The sequence below is a fragment of the Macrosteles quadrilineatus genome, unplaced genomic scaffold (assembly GCF_028750875.1).
Source record: "Macrosteles quadrilineatus isolate MER2022 unplaced genomic scaffold, UCM_ALF_1.0 Scaffold_3__2_contigs__length_128488019, whole genome shotgun sequence".
NCBI lineage: Eukaryota > Metazoa > Arthropoda > Insecta > Hemiptera > Cicadellidae > Macrosteles > Macrosteles quadrilineatus.
In genome coordinates, this window is record NW_026542596.1 from 37,191,391 (window position 1) to 37,214,825 (window position 23,435).

At 38.4% G+C, this 23,435-nt stretch overlaps 1 protein-coding gene across 4 annotated transcripts in view; it reads right to left on the reverse strand.

The window, feature by feature from the left end:
- LOC128988891 (histone demethylase UTY-like) overlaps positions 1-23,435 on the reverse strand; it is a 100,907-nt gene that overhangs the window by 32,641 nt on the left and 44,831 nt on the right. For all 4 annotated transcript variants that reach the window (XM_054410647.1, XM_054410646.1, XM_054410645.1 and 1 more), the window contains one exon: positions 698-873. In XM_054410647.1, the coding sequence (XP_054266622.1) occupies positions 698-873 (176 nt within the window). The remainder of the gene's footprint in view (positions 1-697; positions 874-23,435) is intronic.

The window sequence follows — 23,435 nt, forward strand, 5'->3', positions numbered from 1 at the left end:
ATTTTTTCATAATCAGCTTGCAAGTTTGGTTAGGTTAGGTTAGTAGGTTATAACAGATTCATTTCATCCCTAAAACAAAGTTTGCTCATCCCCCCTGGTTGATCTTTCCACCCCCATACCCGCCGCACCGTGGAACCGGTCACTGATACCTGGCCGGCACTCACCACATTCCAATCCACAAGCTGTAAAATGACCCTCGTCAAAGTGTTTAGGCAAATGGCACTCGGCCTTGCACTCCATAGAGGAAGTAAGGTACAGAGGAAACATTCAATGCTACATTTAAGTGGTGTCTAGCACTAGTGCTAATGTCTAGGGCGAATTTAAAAACGGCCCTCACCATCATATACCGGTACCACCGTGACCGTTGTAGGAGGAAGACCCAGTGTGATAGGATTTCCGCAAAGTGCTTACCCCTCGAGCTAGTCGCAAGTATATTTTCAGCATAACATACTAGAGCTGAAAGTGCACAGTCGTCCCATAAGCAAGTTTTCACTGTACCTTTTTTCTCTGTGGTCGTTTTATGACTATGGAATTAACATTTCACTGTAGCAATATTTTACATGTCTAAGATCTACCTTTGACAATCGACCTACACTGTCTACCTGGGAACTGGCCAATAGTTTAAGGCCTATGCCAGGCCCAGATAGACGAAGGGTAATGAGATAGGATCCATCATACAGACTATAACTACACTTACTCTCAAGTTTAGAGAAGGTAGAAGGGCTAGTATCTATGAGTGATAGTTGAAGGTGTTTCAATGCAGATTCCCAGTCATTGTTGACTTTGAACATCAACCCAAGACGAAGATGGACCTCATTGGCTCGGGAGTAGCTCGGCTCTACGTACAACACTTGTTGGAACGCTTTGATTGCCCTGCAACATAATGCATATAGGTTATGACAAGTCATAATCAGAAGGTGTAAATTACTAAATATATTTGTGAACACCAAAAACACAATTTACCAATGCAGACTACAAACTTAGGAATCAGAAGTAAGGAGTTGGAGGTGGTGTTATGTTCAACAGGAATGGAGTTAGGTGTTTCAAGATAGATATTTATTAGGAGGTTTTAAAAATAACAATGGTTAATGGATCTCAGAAAATCAAGGAACGCTAAATTTAGTGTGCTATGATATAGCCTATTACTTTCTGTAAATCATATATATTGACCAATTAATCACAATTTCAAAAATCAAGACTAAAAAGTATAAACCGACAACATACCGTGCTGAGCAGTAAACTCAACTGAACACTACGACTTCACGCTACAAACTGACTCAACAAAACGTGAATTGCGACTTGTGAGTAATCAATGGGCAAATTCGGCGGGAGAAAATTCCACGAAGAGATGAGTAAAATTATATTGGCCATCGTGCGTAACAATTCCAGGAACCGTAGTAAGCTAGGAGAGAGGAAGAAGTAGTGCCAACTTCCGGCTCCGGCGTACCAAGGCTTACAACAATACGACACGGTGAGGTTGGTACGACTGGTTCTGTCTACTTGAACCGTGAAGCGGAGAAAAAATAAAGATATTTTCAATTCATTGTTCTATGTTTGAACGATGGTTTGAACACATACTGTAGTGCACACAGTATAGAAAACATAAATAACCCTTTCAATGACCCCTTCTATAAGTGATACTGAAACAATACTTCAAAGGGAGAAACACCAGAGAACATTGAGGTGGAATTAATTTCGAACCAAATAAATGTTGTTATCAATAAGCTGGGAGTTTAGAAGTCTTACTTTGCCAGTATCATAGATTCGTGCAATTAGATTCTCCGAGACTTCGTCGTGGACGAATTCCACTTGTGCTTGTGGACGTATAAAAAGAATTATTTTCTTGGCGAGTCAAACTTTTAACGTTCCGAACAAAATATTAAATAATGTACGATAGGGTTGAAAAGTATAGCACGTATTATTACTGTTTCTCTAAATTGTTGAATCCAGTTTTGATAGACAGCAAATTGTATTATCTAATTCAATGTTGGCATGTACTGCTTTATTTTTTACAAAGGAAACAATTGGACTTCTATATAAAGTGTAGTTCTAAAATCCCAAAGAATTCGTTTTAATTCAACCCTAGAATTCATTTAATCTCTAATCACAATATGTCATTGCTAACCTCGATAAGAAGCCAACTTTCATAATAAGTCTTATTTCCCCAAGAGAGTCTTGTTATTGAGGTTCTACTGTAGCATCTTTTATCATTATCATTAACAGAAGTTGACATAAACCGTTCAAATCTCTATGTACATGCTGGAGAACAATCGAAACTGGTATTAAAGAAAAATAATAAAAGATAACAAAAATAATAGTTTTTTGTGAAAGAATGTTAATGTTGAAGGCTACAACTACACTGACAGTACCGCTGGCACCATCAACAAAGCATCTCCGACAGTACGGTACAATCTCGACATGGTGGATAATGGATTTAATGACACGGTAATGACGGTGACGTAGTCGTGCAGGAAGTGACGTCGCCCCCTCCCCCCCCTCCCCCCCCCCCTTAGGTGCAACGACCGACGCGCATTCCTATCTTTTGACGCGGCGCTCATTCACCGCCGAGGTTTTGGCGAACGACCTTCACTTGTACTTGTACCTCGGGCCAGCAATCAGCTGTTTCATTGTTGTCATTTAAAGATTAAATGCCACCATCAACATATTTCTTTTCCATGCTTTTAGTAGCTTGGCGATTCTTCAAACAGTTTAAGTTTTCGTTCATTTGATGCTTATATTGATTGGTCTTCACAATCACGGATATTAACTTTTGGATGAATATATTGTTTTGCCTGCTCCATTTTGAAACCGGAAACTACTTACAGTTTTTCTTATTCAGGTGCGAAGCGATTCCACGTTTCGGATTACTCGAGTTTAAAAACCCCACTCAACTAAAAATGTAAAATAGACAAGCGATACTACGAAATTAGCCAATGAAATCTTTAAAAACTGTTTTGAACCATTATCGCTGATTTAAATTTTTTTCTAGAATAACAATACCTACGTAATAGGGTAGAACATTAGAAGTTTTTTTTATAAAAGCATATTCATAACAGAATTTGAGTAGGTCGCCAACATATTTCAAATATTTCATTTTATACATACACTCAATACACTACAGTAATTTTACAAACGTACAAATACTATCAAAAGAAATTCCCAGAAAAACTGCCTACAGACAAACTCGATCAGGCTAATCAAAAAGGAAACAAAGAAAGAATAACAATGGAACCAAAACAGACACTAAACTGATAAATGGAGTCAATTTAAAAGTTTCTGAGTTGATTGTGTTGTGTTCGGGGGGTTGGACTTCGACCTGGGATAAGAAATGGTTTTGACGAGACGGGAAACATTAACGGAGATGTAGGAGGGGTAGAAACAGTGTTGCCACAGTTATTTACGAAGCGAAATTATGGGATTGTGTAAAATTATGGTGCATTTGACAAATCATCGTGCTAAGTCAATACAATTCTTGCGTATGTTCAAAGGTTTAAAGTAATTGTTAGTATTAAAATACGTCAATTCAAACTATCGTATAAAATCTGTTAGTTTTAAATTGGCTTTTGATATTATAGGACTACATCATATCTGTATATACCTGATGTAGCCAATTATTTTATTTAAAAAGAACACAACTAAAGATGCATTCGCAAAATGGTATATTTAATTTTAGGTAGATACTACGACTAATTCATGTAGTATAAAAGATGCTTTAGTTTTCACAAATGTTCCCTTTTAGTTTACACGTCCTGAGTACTGATTAAAAAGTTGGCGTCTAAAAATTAGAAATATACATCAACACACTGTAGGTAGGCTAATCAGGTTCATATTGATCCTAAAACTGTCTTAACTTTCAAGGGGGTTGGGATCCTCCTCCTACTAATCTTAAAAAGGTACAAATATTGAAGAAACAACGACTATAGTCGGTGCGTGTGGTGCGTATACAAGTGTGAAATTATCATACCAGGAAATAATTATTGATCACGCACATTACGGTGCATCTGTCACCACTTGCTTAAAAAGGGGTGGGAAGGGAGGAGACTGAACTCACCCTCGAGCCACATGCTAATGTCATAAACATAAATCAGCGGTAACCATGTAACTACACACCATGTACATATCATCTGTACTTTGATGGCGCCATGCATCAAACTTGCTGTATGGCTGTGCATTACGACATACTGTAGAGTAAACTTTTGTAGAATTAGAATGAGTTTTGAATAGACGAAAAGATCGTTTAACTCAAGATCAGCTGGTTTTGCCAAGACAATTAAAACCCCAGGACCAAGGAGAGGCTTTAACATTTAGAAGAGAAACTCTCAACTACAAGTTTCATTATAAATCAATAATTACATAGAAACTAATAATTACAAAACCTTGCGTCGGGTATATATGCAATTGTACGCTAAGTGATGTATTAATGCATGATCGATGGTTGTACCTCTAGTTGTAGGTTGGCAACCATGTTAACATGAAGGCGGATCCGGAAACCGGACGGCAATGTATCTGGGAGTTATCTATGTGAGACTGCGGCACAACACGCCAACACGCCAACACGGGCTGTCAATAGTGTACAGTATACACAACACGTTATACACTGCGCACACGGCGAGCTGTAAAACGTGGGAACATGTCGTTGTGATTTTATACAATCAATCAAAGTTCCTATTTAGAAGTAGTAACACTGATCAATTCCGAAGAAAATTGCGAAAACCTTACAATGTAAAAGGGTTAAAGTTACAGCTACTTGTACGTAATAGTCAACGAAGAAATCTGTAGACGATACATTGTCATTTAACGTAGCCTATTTGTATCGGTAAATTTTAAACTCCACTATCAAATTATTAGTCTTGAGTCACTTTTTTACCTCAAAATCTAAAATTCCAACAACTAAACAGTCCAAATTTCAAATTGTCGGGTTGGGTTAACGTAGACAATGTGCAATTCTGATTTTATATGAGTTTCCTCGAAACACGTGTTCCGCAGCTCTGAAGGTAATGAGGTAGCCACAGGGCATACAGTGTCCTCCAAAACTGTCAGTGCCTGTGTCTGTCAGTTTAGCAATACTGGACTAGGTAAGTTACCTGAAGCATCAAAAATACAATATGTTGAAGGGTTACCATTACACACATAGGAAATCCAATGATATTCAACGAATAAATCCGTGGAAAATATAATTTTCCCAAAGTTTGGCAAATTTGTTCTGTAAATTTTACATTCCACTATCTAATGAGATTTTCGACACTTAATCAACTTGAAAATCCGAAATTCCAATAGCTATACGGTTTAATTTCAACATTTCAGGGAAACGTGGACAATGCATAATTCCAACACCATTGACTCGTACAAAACACACTTGATCTTACTGAGAGTGTAAAGCATTTAAAGACTACCTCCGCATTGCTGTTAATTAATCCACCTCACGCCATTATGCTAAAATTATACAGCATTGTTCTCGAAGGTGCAAACACTGTTTCAAATCTACAAGTCTCACGCGATATGTTCAGAGGTCAGCAGAATTGACGTGTCATGTTGAACATGAAGCTTCGCCTCGCCTCGCGACCTGCAGGTGTAGGTGCAGCTTGCGATTGACACAGAGTAACAAAGAATGTTACTCGATGGTTGCCAATGTGACCGGAAACGCCACCTGACAAAACCACCTGCGTGCGCCGCTCCGACACGACGGTCCAACGGGTTTACTTTCGCGCTTCTCCCGGTATGGTGGCTTCGAGAGTCCCGAGGGAATGGTCGTGACATCCCAGGACGCTAGTTCTAGCCCGGAACTGGTTTACTTAGGCTACTTCAGAAGAGGGGCTGCAAATAAAAAAATATTATTGGTGATTGGCGGGAATCGATCCCGGGACCTCGGGTACCGAATACCCGCGCTCTAAATCACCAGCTCGCTCCCCACATATGCGATATAGCGACGGCCCAACGTTATTTGTAGGCTATTAAAAACTGGTGTGACTTGCGTTGTAATTTGTAATACAGTATTGAATGCAGTAGAAGCGAAACGAAAAGCATAGGATGAGTCAATGCTCCTAGGTGTCAAGATAAGGGGTCCGGCAAAATTTCAACAAACAAATTGTTACGACAAAAATGTCAATCTACAACGGAATATCTTGCTAAGATTTCTAAAATTGCTACGGCTGCTAAAATTGCTAAGACTTGCATCGTAAAATGGGAAGCAACGACAAGTTGCCAGCAGAGTATACAAACGTTAACTAGGGCCTACATGTGATAGCTAAGTTTGAAGGACTGTGGGATTTGTAACAAGAAAAAATTACATTAATAAGTAGCGTTTAAACAAATCGTAAAATCTTATCGAAGTGTTTGGACCGGACTTCAGTAATGTGAATGGGGTTCTCAATGAAGCAAACAAATGTTTATAAACCTCATAACGTTGCTTTTGCAATCGGTAGAGCTTTAAAAGTTTCTACAAAACTATTTTCTATCTAGAAAGTTTAAAACTTTAACTACCTCTACTAGTAAATATAATAAATGTAAATACATTATTTCATAATTGCAATATCGTCTGCGAGCGATTGTTATTTATTATTGTAATATTCAAACTAGGCCTAAATGACGATTTTGATCTATGAACCTACCACCAAAATACGTGTACCAGGCCAGGCCACAAGAGGATCGTTAAAAAGAACTATTTAACAAGTTGACAAAAACTACATACCTTCAGGCTACAACTGTCGCTGCAGAATAAACAGCAGTTGTACTCCACACGTGAATTTAACAACTAACACTTGTGTACTACGTTCAAGTTCACACGTGTACTTATCACATATGGTTGTGACGTAAACAGCTGTTACGTGTCGTCGAATATATCAGCTGTTATCGCAGCAATTATGCAACAGCTGTTTGTATTTTACAACTTGTCGAACATCAATCTACTGCGATGTTGGCTGCCATTGGCTGGTTTGATTGGTGATGTATATGCCTACTGTTATAGTATGCCTACAAGTGTGCATGCACGTTGATCAAAACGAGCGAATAGTTTTGCTGAGATGAACCAATCCTAGAATGATTATGGAAAATTATGCACGTGACAAAGTTTAGTGTAATCAACAGTTTTAGTACAACATTTACTGCACATTTAGTTGCCATACAACTATATGGAAAACCCCATTAATATGTTTTGAACTAAAACTTTATGTACATTATGCACTGTTCTTTGGACTACTGTAACCATTTTTAAGTTCTTGCTTAGGCAAATTCCCACCACCACAATTCTATAGTCTGTGCCGCCACTCTCTATTTAATGATAGGCCAACTCAAATAGCCAAAATAATTCGAAAAAACGTATGAGTTGCAATCACAAGGCATGACTTAGCATTAAAAAAGTATAGTTTATTCGTATATTTACTGCGATTTGTTTTGCAGAAATTTCCTTCAGCAGTATTAATTATTGTTTTTGATTGTGTGCTGTGTTTTTCTTGTTCACTTAACTAGATCTATGACTATAACATACAAAGGACCAGTAGATGTCCCTACTATAAATCCCCTGTTGTATACCAAGTAGCCAGGATTCAAATTACACTTATGTAACCGTCTACCTGACTAAAGCAACAAAAACATTTGTCAAAACCAAACCAGCTTTGTCATCCATTCCTAATTCAAATACACTTTCCACTAAAAAATAAAGCACATCTGCTACATCTCTAATGAAACTAGAACACACCATACATTATTCTTATCCGAATCCAGGCCAGGGTGGACCATAATTAAACATGCGTCAAACGTCAAAGCCATGCATTACAGTGGCAGGTGTGTACAATGTACAGGAGTACAGGTGGTATGCAGGTGAGATCAACAGCTGGCCAGGACACCTGCGTACACCTCGTACACCTCCAGTGCGGGGGAAATTGGGAACATGAAGTTAGTGGCGTCACATGTTGTAGGACTGCGATAAATTGGAAAGTGATTGAGGTGGTAGAGTGATTTGAGTGATCAAGGCAGTGCTCTGATAAACAAAACTTCTAGGTATTCAAGAATTATTTTTTTCGGAGCAGTGCCATAAAATCGAATTCCATCGAGAAAGTGCCTTAAAGCTGCATTACTTCGTAGTAGCGACGTAGGGGTAGTGGCTTTCGGAGTAATTACTACGGAGGTATGCCGCACACCAAATACGGGACATATACACTTAAAGCAAGTCCGAATAAAAATCTCGCAAATCACCAACTACATTAATCTATGTAATGCCATAATTTAGTCGGTCGGAGTCCCACATAATGTACTTAATAATTAAAAGACGATAGGTCATTATCTATCAAAGCGAAGTAAATTACTTATGTGTTGAGAACATTTTCCCAGTTAAAGCTATGTAGTAGTTCAGAGGGTGGAGGTGGAGTTTTGAAGGTAGAGGATGTAATATATCAACTTACACAGTGTAATCCAATTGTGTTCCAAGTTTCGATTACAAGTACACACCAAATCACATTCAAAGGTGTATTATGTAGGCCTATGGATAATAGAATGCACCCTGGTATATCGAGCCGATTTACTGTAACTGTTCATAATGAATCGTTCTTATAAGCATTTAACCTGGTGACGTCTCTATGATAAGAATGGAAAGATACGAAATATCGGTCAGGAAACTACAAAACGTTAAAGGAAGTAGATTAGATGATTAGATAATGAATGTTATGTCAAAACTTGTTTGTCCACGAGTTTAATATTTGACGTAAACATATAAAATGTTCAAACTTATTCGTATCCAAGCTAAATTATTCCCTAAATAAACACAATTTATAGATGTACGATAAATTACTACAATATCACTAGTTCCTTGATAAAAGTGAAAGTAATATTCTATTGCACTACATTGTGGTGCAGAAATATAATAGATTGTGTGAAGGTTATTTTCGTCACCGAGTCAGCTCTCGCTTTACATTTTTCTATAGTCTGTGTGATGGAATCTGCCTCCTTAACTTTCCGTTTACCTGGGACTAGTCCAGGGCTTAATTGACTGGAGACAGGTTCCATCAAACGACTATAGAGATAATCACTCGCGCTATCGATAACACATCAAACTTAAGTAATAGCTTTTGTAAAGGTTATCTTCGTTACGAAGACAGCTTTCGCTTCGGCTAAAACATGTTTCTATATAATCTGTATGACAAACCCTGTCTCCTTATATTCCATCTACCTGACACTAGTGCAGGTCCCATCATACAGACTATACAGGTAATCGCGTTATAGGTTACACATAAAACTTAAGTTTAATTTATAGTTCAAGTTATTTATAAGAATGCAAACTCACGTAACACACCGGACGACAGACAAGACACTACTAGAAGTGGACTGTCGCGGGTTCCTCACTAATTGGCCTCCTTCAGGGATCTCCAACAATCTCGAAATGACGTCATGTTACAAGCACGACTCGCGACTTCGAGGAAACTAATTTGAAAACCCAGGTAAACCTTAGTGTTGAAACAATAAAGTAAGGACCTTTAAATTTGTCTGAGTGAATTACAGACCGTCAGACTGACGCCATGAGTATCTATTGATATTTGACATCAATTGTTTGAAAATCCTATAAATAGACCAAGAGGTTGAAGAAACTAAAATGCTTAACTATTTTGAATGTTGACTTTAGTGTATCAAGGTCGCAAAGGTCGGATAATTTAAAGTTGGGCAAGCATTTATAATCATTTAAATGATTAAATTGCTTGTACATAACGTTTTAATGCTTTTGGATAGCACTAAAAATGACGGTTGAGTGAAAATTTAACTTTAGACGATCTGAAATTCTAGACAAGACTGGGACAGCACTTGTGTTGCGTTAATTTTGATCTAGCATAATTGTTGAAGGCTAATAACATATTCAACTTCGACAAAATAAAGTGCCACAATTAATTAATTGATGATTAACTTGTATCCAGGGTTTTGGGATGAAGATCTTTCATCCACGTTATTAATTAAATGTTCACACTACTGTTGTAATTACTATACAGTACTACGAATGGGATTGAAATACAACTGGGCGTATATAAATACCGGACGAGTGTATAATAAAGAGAAATGCATTGTGTAGATGTTATTGTCTAAGTTGTTAGCCAGAAACAATAATTAACTTCCAAAAAAGGACAGCTGGGTCCAGTGTCAAACCAACAACTTTCTGGCAGGATCGAATTTATTACAGCTCAGCTACAGATTCAACAAGCAACGTAGTCGAAGCGACACAATCCCTCACAATCCAATTGCCCTTTGAGCGCGACTTCCAGCACCGGCTGCACACTGTACAGTAGATTTGCGAGGGACGCACCCTTCCACTCGGTGACCCGTCCGGGGGATTTAAATAATGGGTGAAGGGGTAGAGTTAAAGGGCTGACAGACCTGACCTGGCCTACGCCGCCATCTTGGATGTCCCGTGCTCCGCTCGTCCTGTAGATATGACCACGGTCACGCAACCACATGCGAGAATCTCCGTTGCGTGCGGTGAAGGGAACTGCTGTTCTTCGCTTGTGTGGTCCAATGTGAAAAATGTGATTTCTGCAGATGACAACTACAGCAAACCAAAAGCCCGATGTTGGACAGCTGGGTCCATTTTTGACCGTAAAGCTACTCACTTTGCTCAGGATTGAACCGGCGGCCTTTCCACTACTATGCGATCGCGATAACTATTCACACAGCTATTTATATGTCTTTGCGGAAATCCAACAGAAGACGACCAGGATGCTTTCGATTTGTTTGATAAAACAACTTGCAGGCAATATTTTATTTCATCACTAGCAGAGTACCCGTCCTTCGTACGGGGTTGGCATATAAGTATAAAATGCTTATAGCAGTTATGAGTGAGGACATGGTTTAAGAAATTTCGGTTCTTTTTGAAGTTCGTTCGCTACGCTCACTCACCTTTAGGTTGGAGCTCGTTCGCTGCGCTCACTTTCCTTCAGGTTAGCTCGTTCGCTACGCTCACTTGCCTTCAGGTTAGCTCGTTCGCTACGCTCACTCGCCTCCAGGTTGAAGTTCGTTCGCTGCGCTCACTCACCTTTTGCTGTTGTCATAAATGTAAAAGAAATAATAGTGCTAGTGCTGCACCCTGTTGGTAATCCTTGTAACTTTTAATGCTATTGAACATCATAGAACATAACCAACTTGTTTAATTGAAACAGCTGTTAAGATTCATTAATTCCATTTCTCATAAGGTTAACATGGGAAACTCCAGAGCCACTGGGGCGGAGCCCCGAAGGATTTTTTGGGATAAAAATATGCCTATATGTTAATCGGGAATGTGAGCTATCATCATGCCAAATTTCAGCCCGATCCGACCAGTAGTTTTTGAGATTAGCTCATACAAACACACACACAGACACCACCTCTTCTTTATAATAGTATAGATAGATAAATGTTAATATTTCCCCCAAAATTATGCGTAAAACCTCTATTCCCAATAAAAATAAATCAATTCCTTTTCTCATTCATTCTTATTCACAAGTAACAGCTCACCCCTAAAATTGTTACCAGCTCAACAACATGCTTTCACAAACCCTTCCAATGGCACCTTTAATAGTATTTTAATATTCTCCCTTCAGCTTGAGCCGTTCTTAACCAGCTTCAAAAGGTAATTTGTTCAGAAATCAACACGATATTTTCTTTTTAGTTATGCACAAGGACTCCCCAGCGTGAGTAGTTATGTTTGTACACAATGCACTGCGTTTACCGATGATCGCGCGCTATTTTTGGCCAGTTGCAGTTTTGGCCTTGTCCCACTTATCATGTTATGACGTCCCCATCTCCCCTTCTCTTTCTACCAACCAATAACAATGTCTACGTGGACATTTGAATTTAATCTTTTTAAATGTGTCGTTCTTGTTAAATGACGTAAATGTCGATTAGATAACAATTTCCCGGATAGTTTATCGTTTAAAGGAACTAATTAGCAGAATAAGTAAGTGGAACTTGTATGAGACTATTTTAGAATATTATGCTAAGTGTTCTAAGGTTGTAAATGCTCTTTTGACTACTAGCTGTTGTACCCGTGCTTTGCAACGGGAAGAGGACATGAGGGTGTAGAGATTCTACATGTCCACATTCAAATTGTTCACACCATGTCCACGTTCCCTAGAGTACTGTATATCCTTCTATAGTCTGTACGACGGAACCTGTCTTCTGGTCGGTCTACCTGATTAGCCAATGGGCCAGCCCCAAGATAGGGGAGGACCAAGGGACAGGTTCCTTCATACAGAGCATAGTCTACTGTAGTCCTGCAACAGTACACACAGACCCTACGCTTGTCGCTAGGTATAAACCTACAATGACGGTGCATTGTATAAGTGTAGACCTTGTGAGCGAGCGTGGGCGTGCGTGCGTGACCAATGATGACGTCACCCATTGTCATGTGACGCGTGATCAATACAGGGGATCCTGATGGTTATCTACCAGCACGGGACCGCCAACGTAGCATCCCCAGTCTACAGATATACCCAGGACCACGCTTGGCCATGGAAGTAGTGAAATCCTGTGACAACGCTAAGGGTGTTTGACTGGGAAATTCTCGTTTTCCGATTTTGAATTGACATAGTATGTATGCTAGGATTTAAACTAATATTAAATATATGATGGAACCTGTCTCGCGACCGGAGTCAACCTGAGGATTGGCCAAGGGTTTTTATGGGCGGGCAAAGGTGTGTATTGTGGTAAGTGTCCGAATTGTGGAAGTAAATTTATTGTGGTAACCAATTAATACTATAAATGAGACACAGAAGTTGACCATCAGGGTTGCTCTAAACATAAGATGGGAAATTGAATTAACTAATCTTTGCCAGGATCTTTAATAATTAAATCTGCCAACCAATTATCCCAGTGAAAATATAGTGCATAGTCACATCAGTCAATTATTAAAAAACGTATTTCAAAACATTTCCATTCACTTAAGATCTTGGCAATATATTCCAACACATCTGATTTTAGCTTGATCCCGTGGGGATTCCCTAATCCTTCACCCAAGGGAAACGCCGAATTCCTCCAACAGATTACAAAGGAATTTCCGGCTAGAAAATGATTCTAAATTGGCCAGTTCATGACCCCTAGACTCTAGGCAGTGTCATTATATAGGCCCAGACAGTAATTTTGGATATGACGATGTTTTGAGTAGATAGATACATCTCCATCTCGTTGGCATGCTTATTTTGGCGGATGGATATGACCAAAAAAGTTGAGAGTACATTTGACTTGTGCAGATAATAATATAATAGGTTAATAGGTAGACTAATCGGTGATAGGTCGCCGGATCGATTTTGAGAAAAGTTAGAAGCTTTTTGATAACTCGCAACTGGACCCAGCTACCCCAGATCCTTGGGCTATAAATAAATAAATTATCCTGGCTAATGAAACAGCTGATCTTAGTCACACACATCATCTCACTCCATCCTACACCATAGCTCGTCATATTTGGGTTAAAATACACACCTAGGTGGCGTCCCCATCTCAACTTATAATGCTAGGAATAATAATGATAATATTCAAATAACAAGTCTTCAGTTTGCATTAACAACCCGTCATGACTAACTACACCGATGGAACAAACAGGTGTTTAATATTTGTTCATCATGAAATGCACATTTGTGGAATGCACAACCTACATTGCATCATTGGAACCGATGTAATGGAAAACTGTATTACATTTCGTATGATTTGTGTCTAGTTATTTCAGTATAATTTAAACCTCATTATAACATATAAAACCAACTAAACATTAACAACAAATCGGCCCTAGTTATATAACCCAACAGTAAAACATAAATAACCCCTAAAATAATAGAAACAAAATGTTGTCGGCACTAGCGTCCAGTGTCACCGGACTTGAACTAGACACGAAAAACGAGCTTCAAAATTTACAACAGGACGAGAAGTCTCTTTGTGTTGGTTAGTCTATACGTAAGATTCGGTTCAGTAACGTCATTTATTTATGTGAATTATCAAAATCGTTTCTGTTCTAAATTCCGTGTTTTCTATTACGGAACCCATAGTTAAAAATCGTTGTTGAGGTCCAACAGGACACGATTACTTAATATTTTTTTAAATAGTTAAGGTTCATGCAATTCCAACCACAAGTTACATAAAAAACTCAAAAAATGGTATTAAAAAAATCTTACAAGAATAATCGAAAAGCAACCACGAAACAAAACTATTAACAGTTTGTAAGGTAATGAATATACAATCTTCAAGATTAATCAAACCACAAACTATACATTTTAATGTCATAACCATAAAATAAACCACAAGGTTTTCCAGCAAGGATTACGCCAGCCCTGCAACATGGATGACGCAATAGGAAAGCTAGATGCAGCAAGAGGGGGGAATGCAACTACAACTAGGCCAATGCTAGGCCAGGGCCGATGCGCTCACTGATGCCAACATGAGAACAAAAAACTGCACTGTACGTGTCACAATGTTACCAAAATGAAGCATTTCTGAGATAAAGCACAGAAAACATACTACTATAAAGGCACCCTATTTTTACAAAGTCACTGTAGAGAAGAAGGTTAACAGTTGTGGTATATATATTTTTTTTTATTTCCACTTCAATTAACTAGGTAAAACAATACTGTTGAAACAGTACTGATTAACATGTCTATTGTACAATTCTTTGATCTAATGTATCGCAAAATAACTTTAATTTAAAGTTCCAACACTTTTTCCTTCTTAGATTATCTAGATTCTAGAATCTGGACTAATATCACTACTGTAAGGAGATTTAGGATGACTAAACATCGCAATGAGGTGTGTCGTTTTTCAGCCGATAAATTAGACTTTAGATTGGATACAAAAATGGGAGATTTTGCTTGTTTTCGATGTACTTTAACACTGTAAGTCGCAAAAGACATACTATTTTTGAACAACAATTACTGTCACCCTACTCCAGGATAGCTTAGAACCGATCTAGTAAACGATGTTACCAGTAACAATCTTATGTCACTGTAAGAAATCAATACACTGAACAAACAAATCAACTAACCGCAAACCAAAACAATCCATAAAAACTTAAGTCACGGGATTATCACAAAGCGAAAACTGCTCAGGTGCAGTTAATGCTGAAAAGGAACAATTTAAAGAGAATTGCAGATCAAGATCAAATCAAACCATTTGGGAGTTAGCTCCGGCCCAACGAACTCTGAGAGATGAAAACACCGCCCCTACCAAGTGGGGGGAACCACCCCTAGTACAGTGTTGCCACACCTCACGGCCCAGTTATGAATATTTCATAGACAGCTGCCGGCTTGAATATCTCTGGAGAACACCATTCATTTCTTTATTGAAACTAAAGTGTTCGTTTTTCTTGAAATACTAGTGTGTAGGGTTAGCATTTAAATGAAAGTGCTTTCTTTTGGTTTGATACGGTAACTGTAAGGGTTAAGCAGCCTTGTAGACCTCCCACAAACCCACCCTTGGCCAAGATCGCTGTTGAGATTAGCCAATGTCCTACTTTCTCTATGACCGTTACGTGACTTGTAATCCGAGGATATAAGTGTGAAATAGAATAATCGTATATTAAAAATAGATTACATTAAATGCTACTTGGGGAGCGAGCTGGTCTAAGCGCGGGACTTCGGTCCCCGAGGTCCCGGGTTCAAATCCCACCAATTTTGTCTAAGTAATGCAACCCTTAGATCTAGCCTGAAGTAATGTGAAAAACAATCCCAGGCTCGTGCCTAGCAACTTAAAGGGAAATGAGATTTGGAATAACCAACTGCATGTAAGTGAATGTAAAGATGATACAAAAACGTGCATAAACCATATCGAATCAAAGTGAAATCCTTCAGTTCTGGCTGATTTTAAAATCAAGTAATTACAAAGTATCGAACAACTAAAGTGAGAAAAAAAATTCTACAATTGGAAAACTTATCACCCTTACTACTTGCTACTGAATAATTCATTTCAAATGGCCATGCTAACATAAGTTGCTTTGAGTTTTTAAAAGTGGACTGTATAAGCCCAAATGGAACTTATCTAACGACGCTTATTTTTATTATTTATTCAATCTAGGTAGAGTATATATCATTAAGTAAGGACTCTGATAACACAGTACTTACACAAGACTGTAAACTTGCAGCAACAAAATACCTTATTACTATTGTTTTTTGTTAAAATTTTGATTCTTAAATATGATTAACCTATATAACGGGAAAATCCGCTTTTTACAAAAATTGGTAGAACGATTTTGTTTAAGTGAACGTTCTACCTTATTACTCTGTGTATTTCTGTTATTTGTACTTTCTCCCCTTATAGTAGACAGACGAGTTTTGGATGGAAATGTCCGTCTATGGACCCCCAAACCCCCAAAATGGGTCTCGTAGTTATGTGTGTGTAGGCCTTATGTACAGAGCTGACTACACATGCGGTTCGATTTTGATGAAATTTGGTATGTGAAGGCTAACCCATATTATATAAAGGATTTTTTACTGATTTGAATGGTGATTTCCCCATAAAACTCACAAAACAACGGAAAATCTTAATTTTCCAAAAAAAGGAAGATCGATTTTGATTTTTTGATCATTTAGTATGTTGTGGCTCTTTCAATTCATATAATTGTACAACCCCCAATGATGTTAAGATTATGGTACAAAATGAATTGCAATTTTGGTGATTTTCCCTGTAAAATATCAAAATTAATCGCATCACTTGTCCATAAATACGTTGTTGACATGCCAATAAGAGAAAATATGTGTCAGATTGCTCATTATATACCGTTTATTTCTCTTGTGGCGATACTAAAATTGTTCTTTTAACGATGCGTAGGGGCTATATCGTTTTTAATTTATTAGTTCACAAACACGCTCTTAAAATGGCAAAACCATTTCCCAATTACACGACGTCACAAAATTCTCTGGGGTCTCATAAACCATCTGACAAGTAAGAAAGTGTCAGAACGCAACAGCCCAGACTCATCAACGCCGGCAGACGGAAGTGCGACGGTGCGACCTTGAATGTGACAAGGAAGTAGCTGAGGAGGGGGGAGGGGTTGTAGGGGAGGGGCACGTGCCACCGTTACCATGGCAACAGTGATATCGATGGCTGCGTGTAGCGTGTACGCACCGCAGGATGTACCGGATGTACCTTCTCTCAGTGTTTACATTATCTCATCTGTCTAAACATGCCTACAATCACCCAGGGAACAGTGAATTTGAATTTAGTTCTTTACAGAATTTCGAACATTCAGTTCTTTCTATCTCGGAGAACACAGACCATGGAAAATGGGCGATGTACTGAAAAACGCGTTTTCCAACGACACATAATTACTGGGGTGCTAAGTTAACGGATATAAACATATATTTGCACAGCGTATCTTTGATTTTTTTTTCAATCTTATCTTTTATTTCCATTGTAGGAGAACACCAACCACGGAAAATTGGATATTTCATAAAGAAAATCACGTTTTCCACGTAAATGACAGGATTGCCACCGAAATGCCTTTTTGGGTGTTCCATAAAGTATTATTTGTATGCAAGGTTTGGGTGTACTAATGGTTTTAACATTATTTTAGGCATCTGTAATCTGCCACACTGTCTGACGTCTACAAAAGTGTACAGTAAACTCAAATTTGTATTTCTTCAAAATTCTCAAGTCTCAGCATAATATTACATTAGTGAACGGAACGCGGATAAACTACAAATTCGTAGTGTTTGTTGTATCAACGACACATTAAAATTACTAGGGTTGCCCTCAAAGATGATTCCTTGATGACGTTCTTTGGATTCTAAAATCAAGTTTAGAAGGAGGTAGGTTTACAAAATTCGATGAAAATTTAGAGGTATTAATCAATGGAAGAAACTGCTTTCTACCTCGTTTACAAATGGCGTATTAGAGAACCGTCTATTGGCTTTCGTATACTGTACTTTCAATTTTTGTCACTTTTCTACAAAAAAAAAAAAAAAAAAAAAAAAAATACATGCAGTTATGTTGCGACAGCCTGAATTTTTCGCTGGACATCAAGGTTTAAATAAAGCGATTAACTGAAACCACTTTTAGAGCGGAAGTGGCACAGCCCTTATCTTATTCCCTACGACGCTGGGTTTTACAATTCCTAGTTCAAGGCTCAGGGGAGGACGGAGCCATATGGTGTACGTGAGAACCATATGGACTGTAATCATGTAAACACTGTCTAGCCTACGTCTAGAGGAGATAACAGGCTATCAGACTGTAAACCAAGGAATCCAAGAATATAACTCTGAGAAAACTAGAGGTTGGAGTTTAACTTCCCCTGTAATCGTTGGTTACCTATATAGTTCTCAATACAACCTTTAGCATAACCTTCTGTAATACAATGCTGTGGCGTTGGTGTGTGTCAAACTGTCAACGTAACACCGGCCGGTCTATTGCCATGGTATAGCAGCAACAAACGTGCAGACATAAACATTGCACAGAAGCTCCTTTAACCTACTCTTTTAATCGATTAGAGGAAAGTGGATTCCAGAACACCTTGAATTTCCAAAAAGTCTACAATAAGTCCAATATATTCGTACACAACTTCGATTAAGGACGCTTTGTTATCAACCCCAGCACCAAGCTCGCCGACCTGTTCACACCCAAACATTATCACAGCGGGGGAAATGACCGCGTCGATTTTGAGCGAGAGATGTTTATTTACGCCGTAGACGTAGTGGCTGGGAGCAACGGCCGCGTAACCGGTTTCACAATAACAGGTCCATCGGTGTCACGTCGGTGCCGGTGACTGTGACAAAGAAGAAACTGCGACCCCGACCTGCGCGAACCTGCTACTGCCTACACATCGCGATACGAGAATTACATACTTCAGGATAGTGATGCTTTGGAGATGTTGTATGCACGAACGAATGGCAATAGTTTTGGGAAGTACGAGGCACTTTTAGTAGCTTTGAAGTTCAGTACTACTAACTAAATATTCAAGACCATAATATGAGTTCTTTGTTTGAAATTCATTGTTGGTGATGGTGAGTTAATATTGTTCAAAGGTTTATTGCGGACATTTTCCATCATGATGGTAAAAAAACAAAACACACACCATTGTTTTTACCGTTTTTACAGTGTATTGTTTTTTACCATCGTGATGGAAAATGTCCGCAATAGACCTTTAAACAACATAACAAGAGAATTGAACAAAATGGGATGAGTTAAGGGCCGAACAGGCAACATTGTATTGGAGTACGAACAATATAAGCTTTCAGATACTTAAACAAATTAAACACTATACAATTCCCTTAAGTCAGTGAATAACAATGAAATAGTTAGTTTTAATTAAAGAATAAAGAACCCTTGCACTTTTTACACCAGATCAACAAGTAACCCACAAAACGAAGGGTTTATCGACTATATTGCACGAATCAACAAAATCTTTAGGCCCATGTTTCCCCAATTTTTCTTAAAATCACAACGCTATTTCACCTGCACAGTATAAAAAAATTAGTTTTCGAGTAGTAGAAGTGCTCGCCTACAATGAAAAGGTCGCCGACTCGATCCGGAGAGTCAGTATCCTTTTGATGTATAAAAAACCTGGCCCAGCTGTCCTTGATCATTGGGACTTTAAATTGACCAGACTACAGACACAGCTGATCATTGTAACACATCTATTCAGATCATTTCACTCCATTCTATACTCACCTTGCACTCATATCCAGTTTGGAATACGCACTTTATTTTTCGTTCTCTCAAAATAATGGCTAATAATGATCGTGCATTGATTATTCGACGTATTCACCCAGTAAGTTGCACGGTGAGGTAGCTACCATCGGAAAGTATAGCTCTACTTCTCTGTGCTACCACAAGGTAGTTCTCCCTACTTCTCTGAACTACCACCTGGACCAGGCAAGGTCGGCCACCGACACCACGTCTCCCGTCTCCACCAAATAATACAAGAAACGCACAAAAAACTGGAGCGTAAGTCGATAGGGCCAGCCAGACAATGGCACAAAAACTGAACCCAAGTCTCTTGGCCCAGCAACTGGACCGCTCGACTATGTGGACCACTCACAATTCTGGGATTGGTTCTTCATTTCAGTCAAACTAATGATACTTAACTTAATGCAATTAATTAATCCTGGATTAGATTGCATACAAAATCGGAACACCAAGGAGCGTGTTTCAGGAAAATATGTGTGAAAGATCAGTGTTAAAAGTGTAACCAGATACTGTAAATCTACTACAGATCAGATAGTTCTTCAGTTTTCATTATAACGACAGTGTAATCTATAGTGTCCCCATTTTTCACATCTTTCTAATAGCTATTTCAAGGACATTACTAAACGATCCTACACTCATCTCTATTCATACTTGGCTTAAACTACCTACTTTGTATGGTCGCCATTTCATTGAAAAGTATTAAAGTTAATAATCAACAGATGAGTTCTTTGCTTTTCGTGAGGTTCTTTTTACACTTGATACCCAACACTTTAACCAAATTACCTCAAAATCTATTACTAAATCGTCGTAAGTTAAAATTCTTCACGTGTAAAATACGATAAATCATTACAAAAACCAATGAATCCACCAATAAATTACTTTGTGAACCAACAATAATTCTTAAATCAGCTTTGCCAACCGTGCCAAAGACATAACGTTGTAATACAGTAGTAGAATAAATTAACCGCAACAGAGCAGTCGGTGCTTTTAACCATTAACAATCCCAATGGGTGATTCAGCCGGAAAATAAAAGAGCTCAGCTTACTGTCATGACATGTAGCCTCGTCAAGTTTATAACAGTTTATATGCAGGGGTGTGAGTGATGTATTTAGGTGACAGTGGGTGCGACAAAGATGGAGAACCACCCTCGCTCTCTCTCGCACAACACCCTCACCCTGCTAGGGTGCGGCGTTGCCAAACTTCTCCTTCTAAGCTCCTTTCAAAAGCTACTTGGAAGTTTTGATTAGTCTTAACAGCGAGACTGTGTTTATTCCTGGAGCGTTTATTGTTGACGTGAATAAAATACTGTCAGTGGCCATTTCGGAATCAAATGAATTGAGATTTCCTATATTGTCCAATAGACGTACATTTATCCACTCGGTAAAATACCTTGGCAATTACCAAGCGATCAAACAACATTCCTTCGGTATGCAATGCATGTAAAATAGCAATTTGACTAAACAATTCTGTAAATATCGGAAATTGTTTACACAAATATTTATGTATTACTTACCTTCACTATAATTTCAATGAGAACTCATACATCTTATGAGAACAATAATTTGAAGAAAGCAGAGTATTTTTTAATAAGACATATTTCATTCACTGATACAGACCTTAATGAATCTAATTATATGATTAGGACTCATCATATTTCGGGGTAAGTAACAGAGTAATTCAACCTAGGACGTTTTAGTAGGTATCATTTATTTCTGGATAGAGAAATTGTTGTTTTAGCCATTAACTAATAAAGGTTAAAATATGATCTTGTAGAGATTCGTTAAAAGTATGCCTATATTTTAAATCCTGCTTGTTGTGAGGACACCAGAACTGCCAACACGTAGCCTAGATTCGTTCCTGTCAAACAGCCGGATGGAAGAAGAATAGGGCCAATATTTGGACAGGCGTGGAGGAAAAGACAATGATGCCAACTAGGCGTAGAAAGAGACTTGATTTACAAGACGGGCCATAAAAGGCTGTTAGACTGGACGATGGTACAAAAACATCTGAGAACTACAATAAACGTGGGACTGAATGAGCTGTAAATGTGTGTCTTGAATTAGTCACGGAAATTACACTTTGGTGGTAAATCTTCCACGAACTAGAGAAGACAAGCGGTTCCAGAAATGTAGGAACTCCGATTTCATGGGGAGTTTTAGACACTTTTTTTATTACCAATGAGGTGCGATTGTCAAAGTAGTAAATGATAAATTATTGAGTTATCTGATACTGTAATTAATTATTGTGTGCTTGCGCATATGAGCAATTGGATGTATGAGTAGGTACCTAATATGGAAACAGAAAGCCCTCCAAATCCGAGAGCTGTTATATTTGAAGGATCGATTCTTATTACTCAGTTGTAATTTGCCGTTGGAGTATCATCGGTAGACATTCGTGCACAAAAATTAAAATAGCAAAACAGACTCTGGTGAGTATAATTGCAGTAGTCTCTCTTTCAATCCACACGTGGGCTTCATGGAGCGAAAGTAAGAGGATATAGAGACAGAGGTGGATCGCCGCATGGCCTTGCAATGTAGACCTTGGCGACAACGACTCTGTCACGTCGTGCCTAGTGACAAAGATACCATCACATTTGCTGCGAGCAGCTGGTAATACTGTACGAAGTAAATACTTCCACCATGTATCTACCCTATATGCTATGGCTCATTACGATTTTACACGTGTCCACGTTTGATTGAACCAAATAGCCTGGCCACACTACATAATGAATTTTCAAGCAGTGGTGAGAGACACGCTATCCAACGTGTTTATAGTTTGTCGAATGTTTACCTTTCAAGCACTTATATGTCTGATGTGGCGCCCCAAATACACAACTGTTGGTTGTATCGGAGAAACTAACTGGGGAATTCAACCGTTCCACGTGTTATTTGTAAATAATGGAGAAATGTTAGAAATATAAATAATCACTATAGCACGGCGCTATAGGGGATTTTTCTTGGCCCATCAAGTGCTATAAGTGGATTTGACCATCTAGTGTGATACGTGGATTTGCAACGATCATCTCGTGCGCCAAGTAGACTTTCTATATAATCATCTCGTGTTACAAGTGGATTTTCTATAATCATCTCGTGTGATGAAGTGGATTTTCCATGCCCATCGTGATTTATGTTATCATGTAATTACATTACATAGTTTGTTATAATACACACAGCCTGTTTCATTTCATGCCAGATGAGTTGCTGAAATAATTTAACACAATCTGAGAGAAATGGTGTTTGATGATATTGATATCAAAGTACTGTATACACAAACGTAGCTACTTTCTACTGATCACCAATGCAGAGAATCTATACTGTTTTGTTATATTACTGTAGCATCACAAAAAAAATACTTGCACCGTAAAAAAATAAATATATTTAGTGATGAAATATTTTGGCCACCATCTTTGTGCAATGATGTAGTTTTCTCATAGTTTGGCTGAGTACACGGGCATATCCGAAGTGCGCCACTCCCCAGGTCATTTGTGAGGGGGTCTTAAACGGTCACATAATCCCACTCCACTAGTGCGCCATCTCCAGTCAGGCGTAATTATTGTGTAATCAGGCAAACAAAATTGGCTTACTGGATCCTCAATATTTAGCTGCTGTAACCAAGCTTCGCAATGGGGATATTTTAAAGAACATTTTTGTCCTTTAAATTTCATGAATTAATCACACATTCCCCATTGGTAGAAATAGAACCCAAATTCAACCATACCATATTATACACAAGTACAACAAACAATATTTAGCGTACATATATCAGTAACTGCAACTCCATTTACTCGACTACCTTTTATTTAGCATTAACTGTTCCTGTAGCTG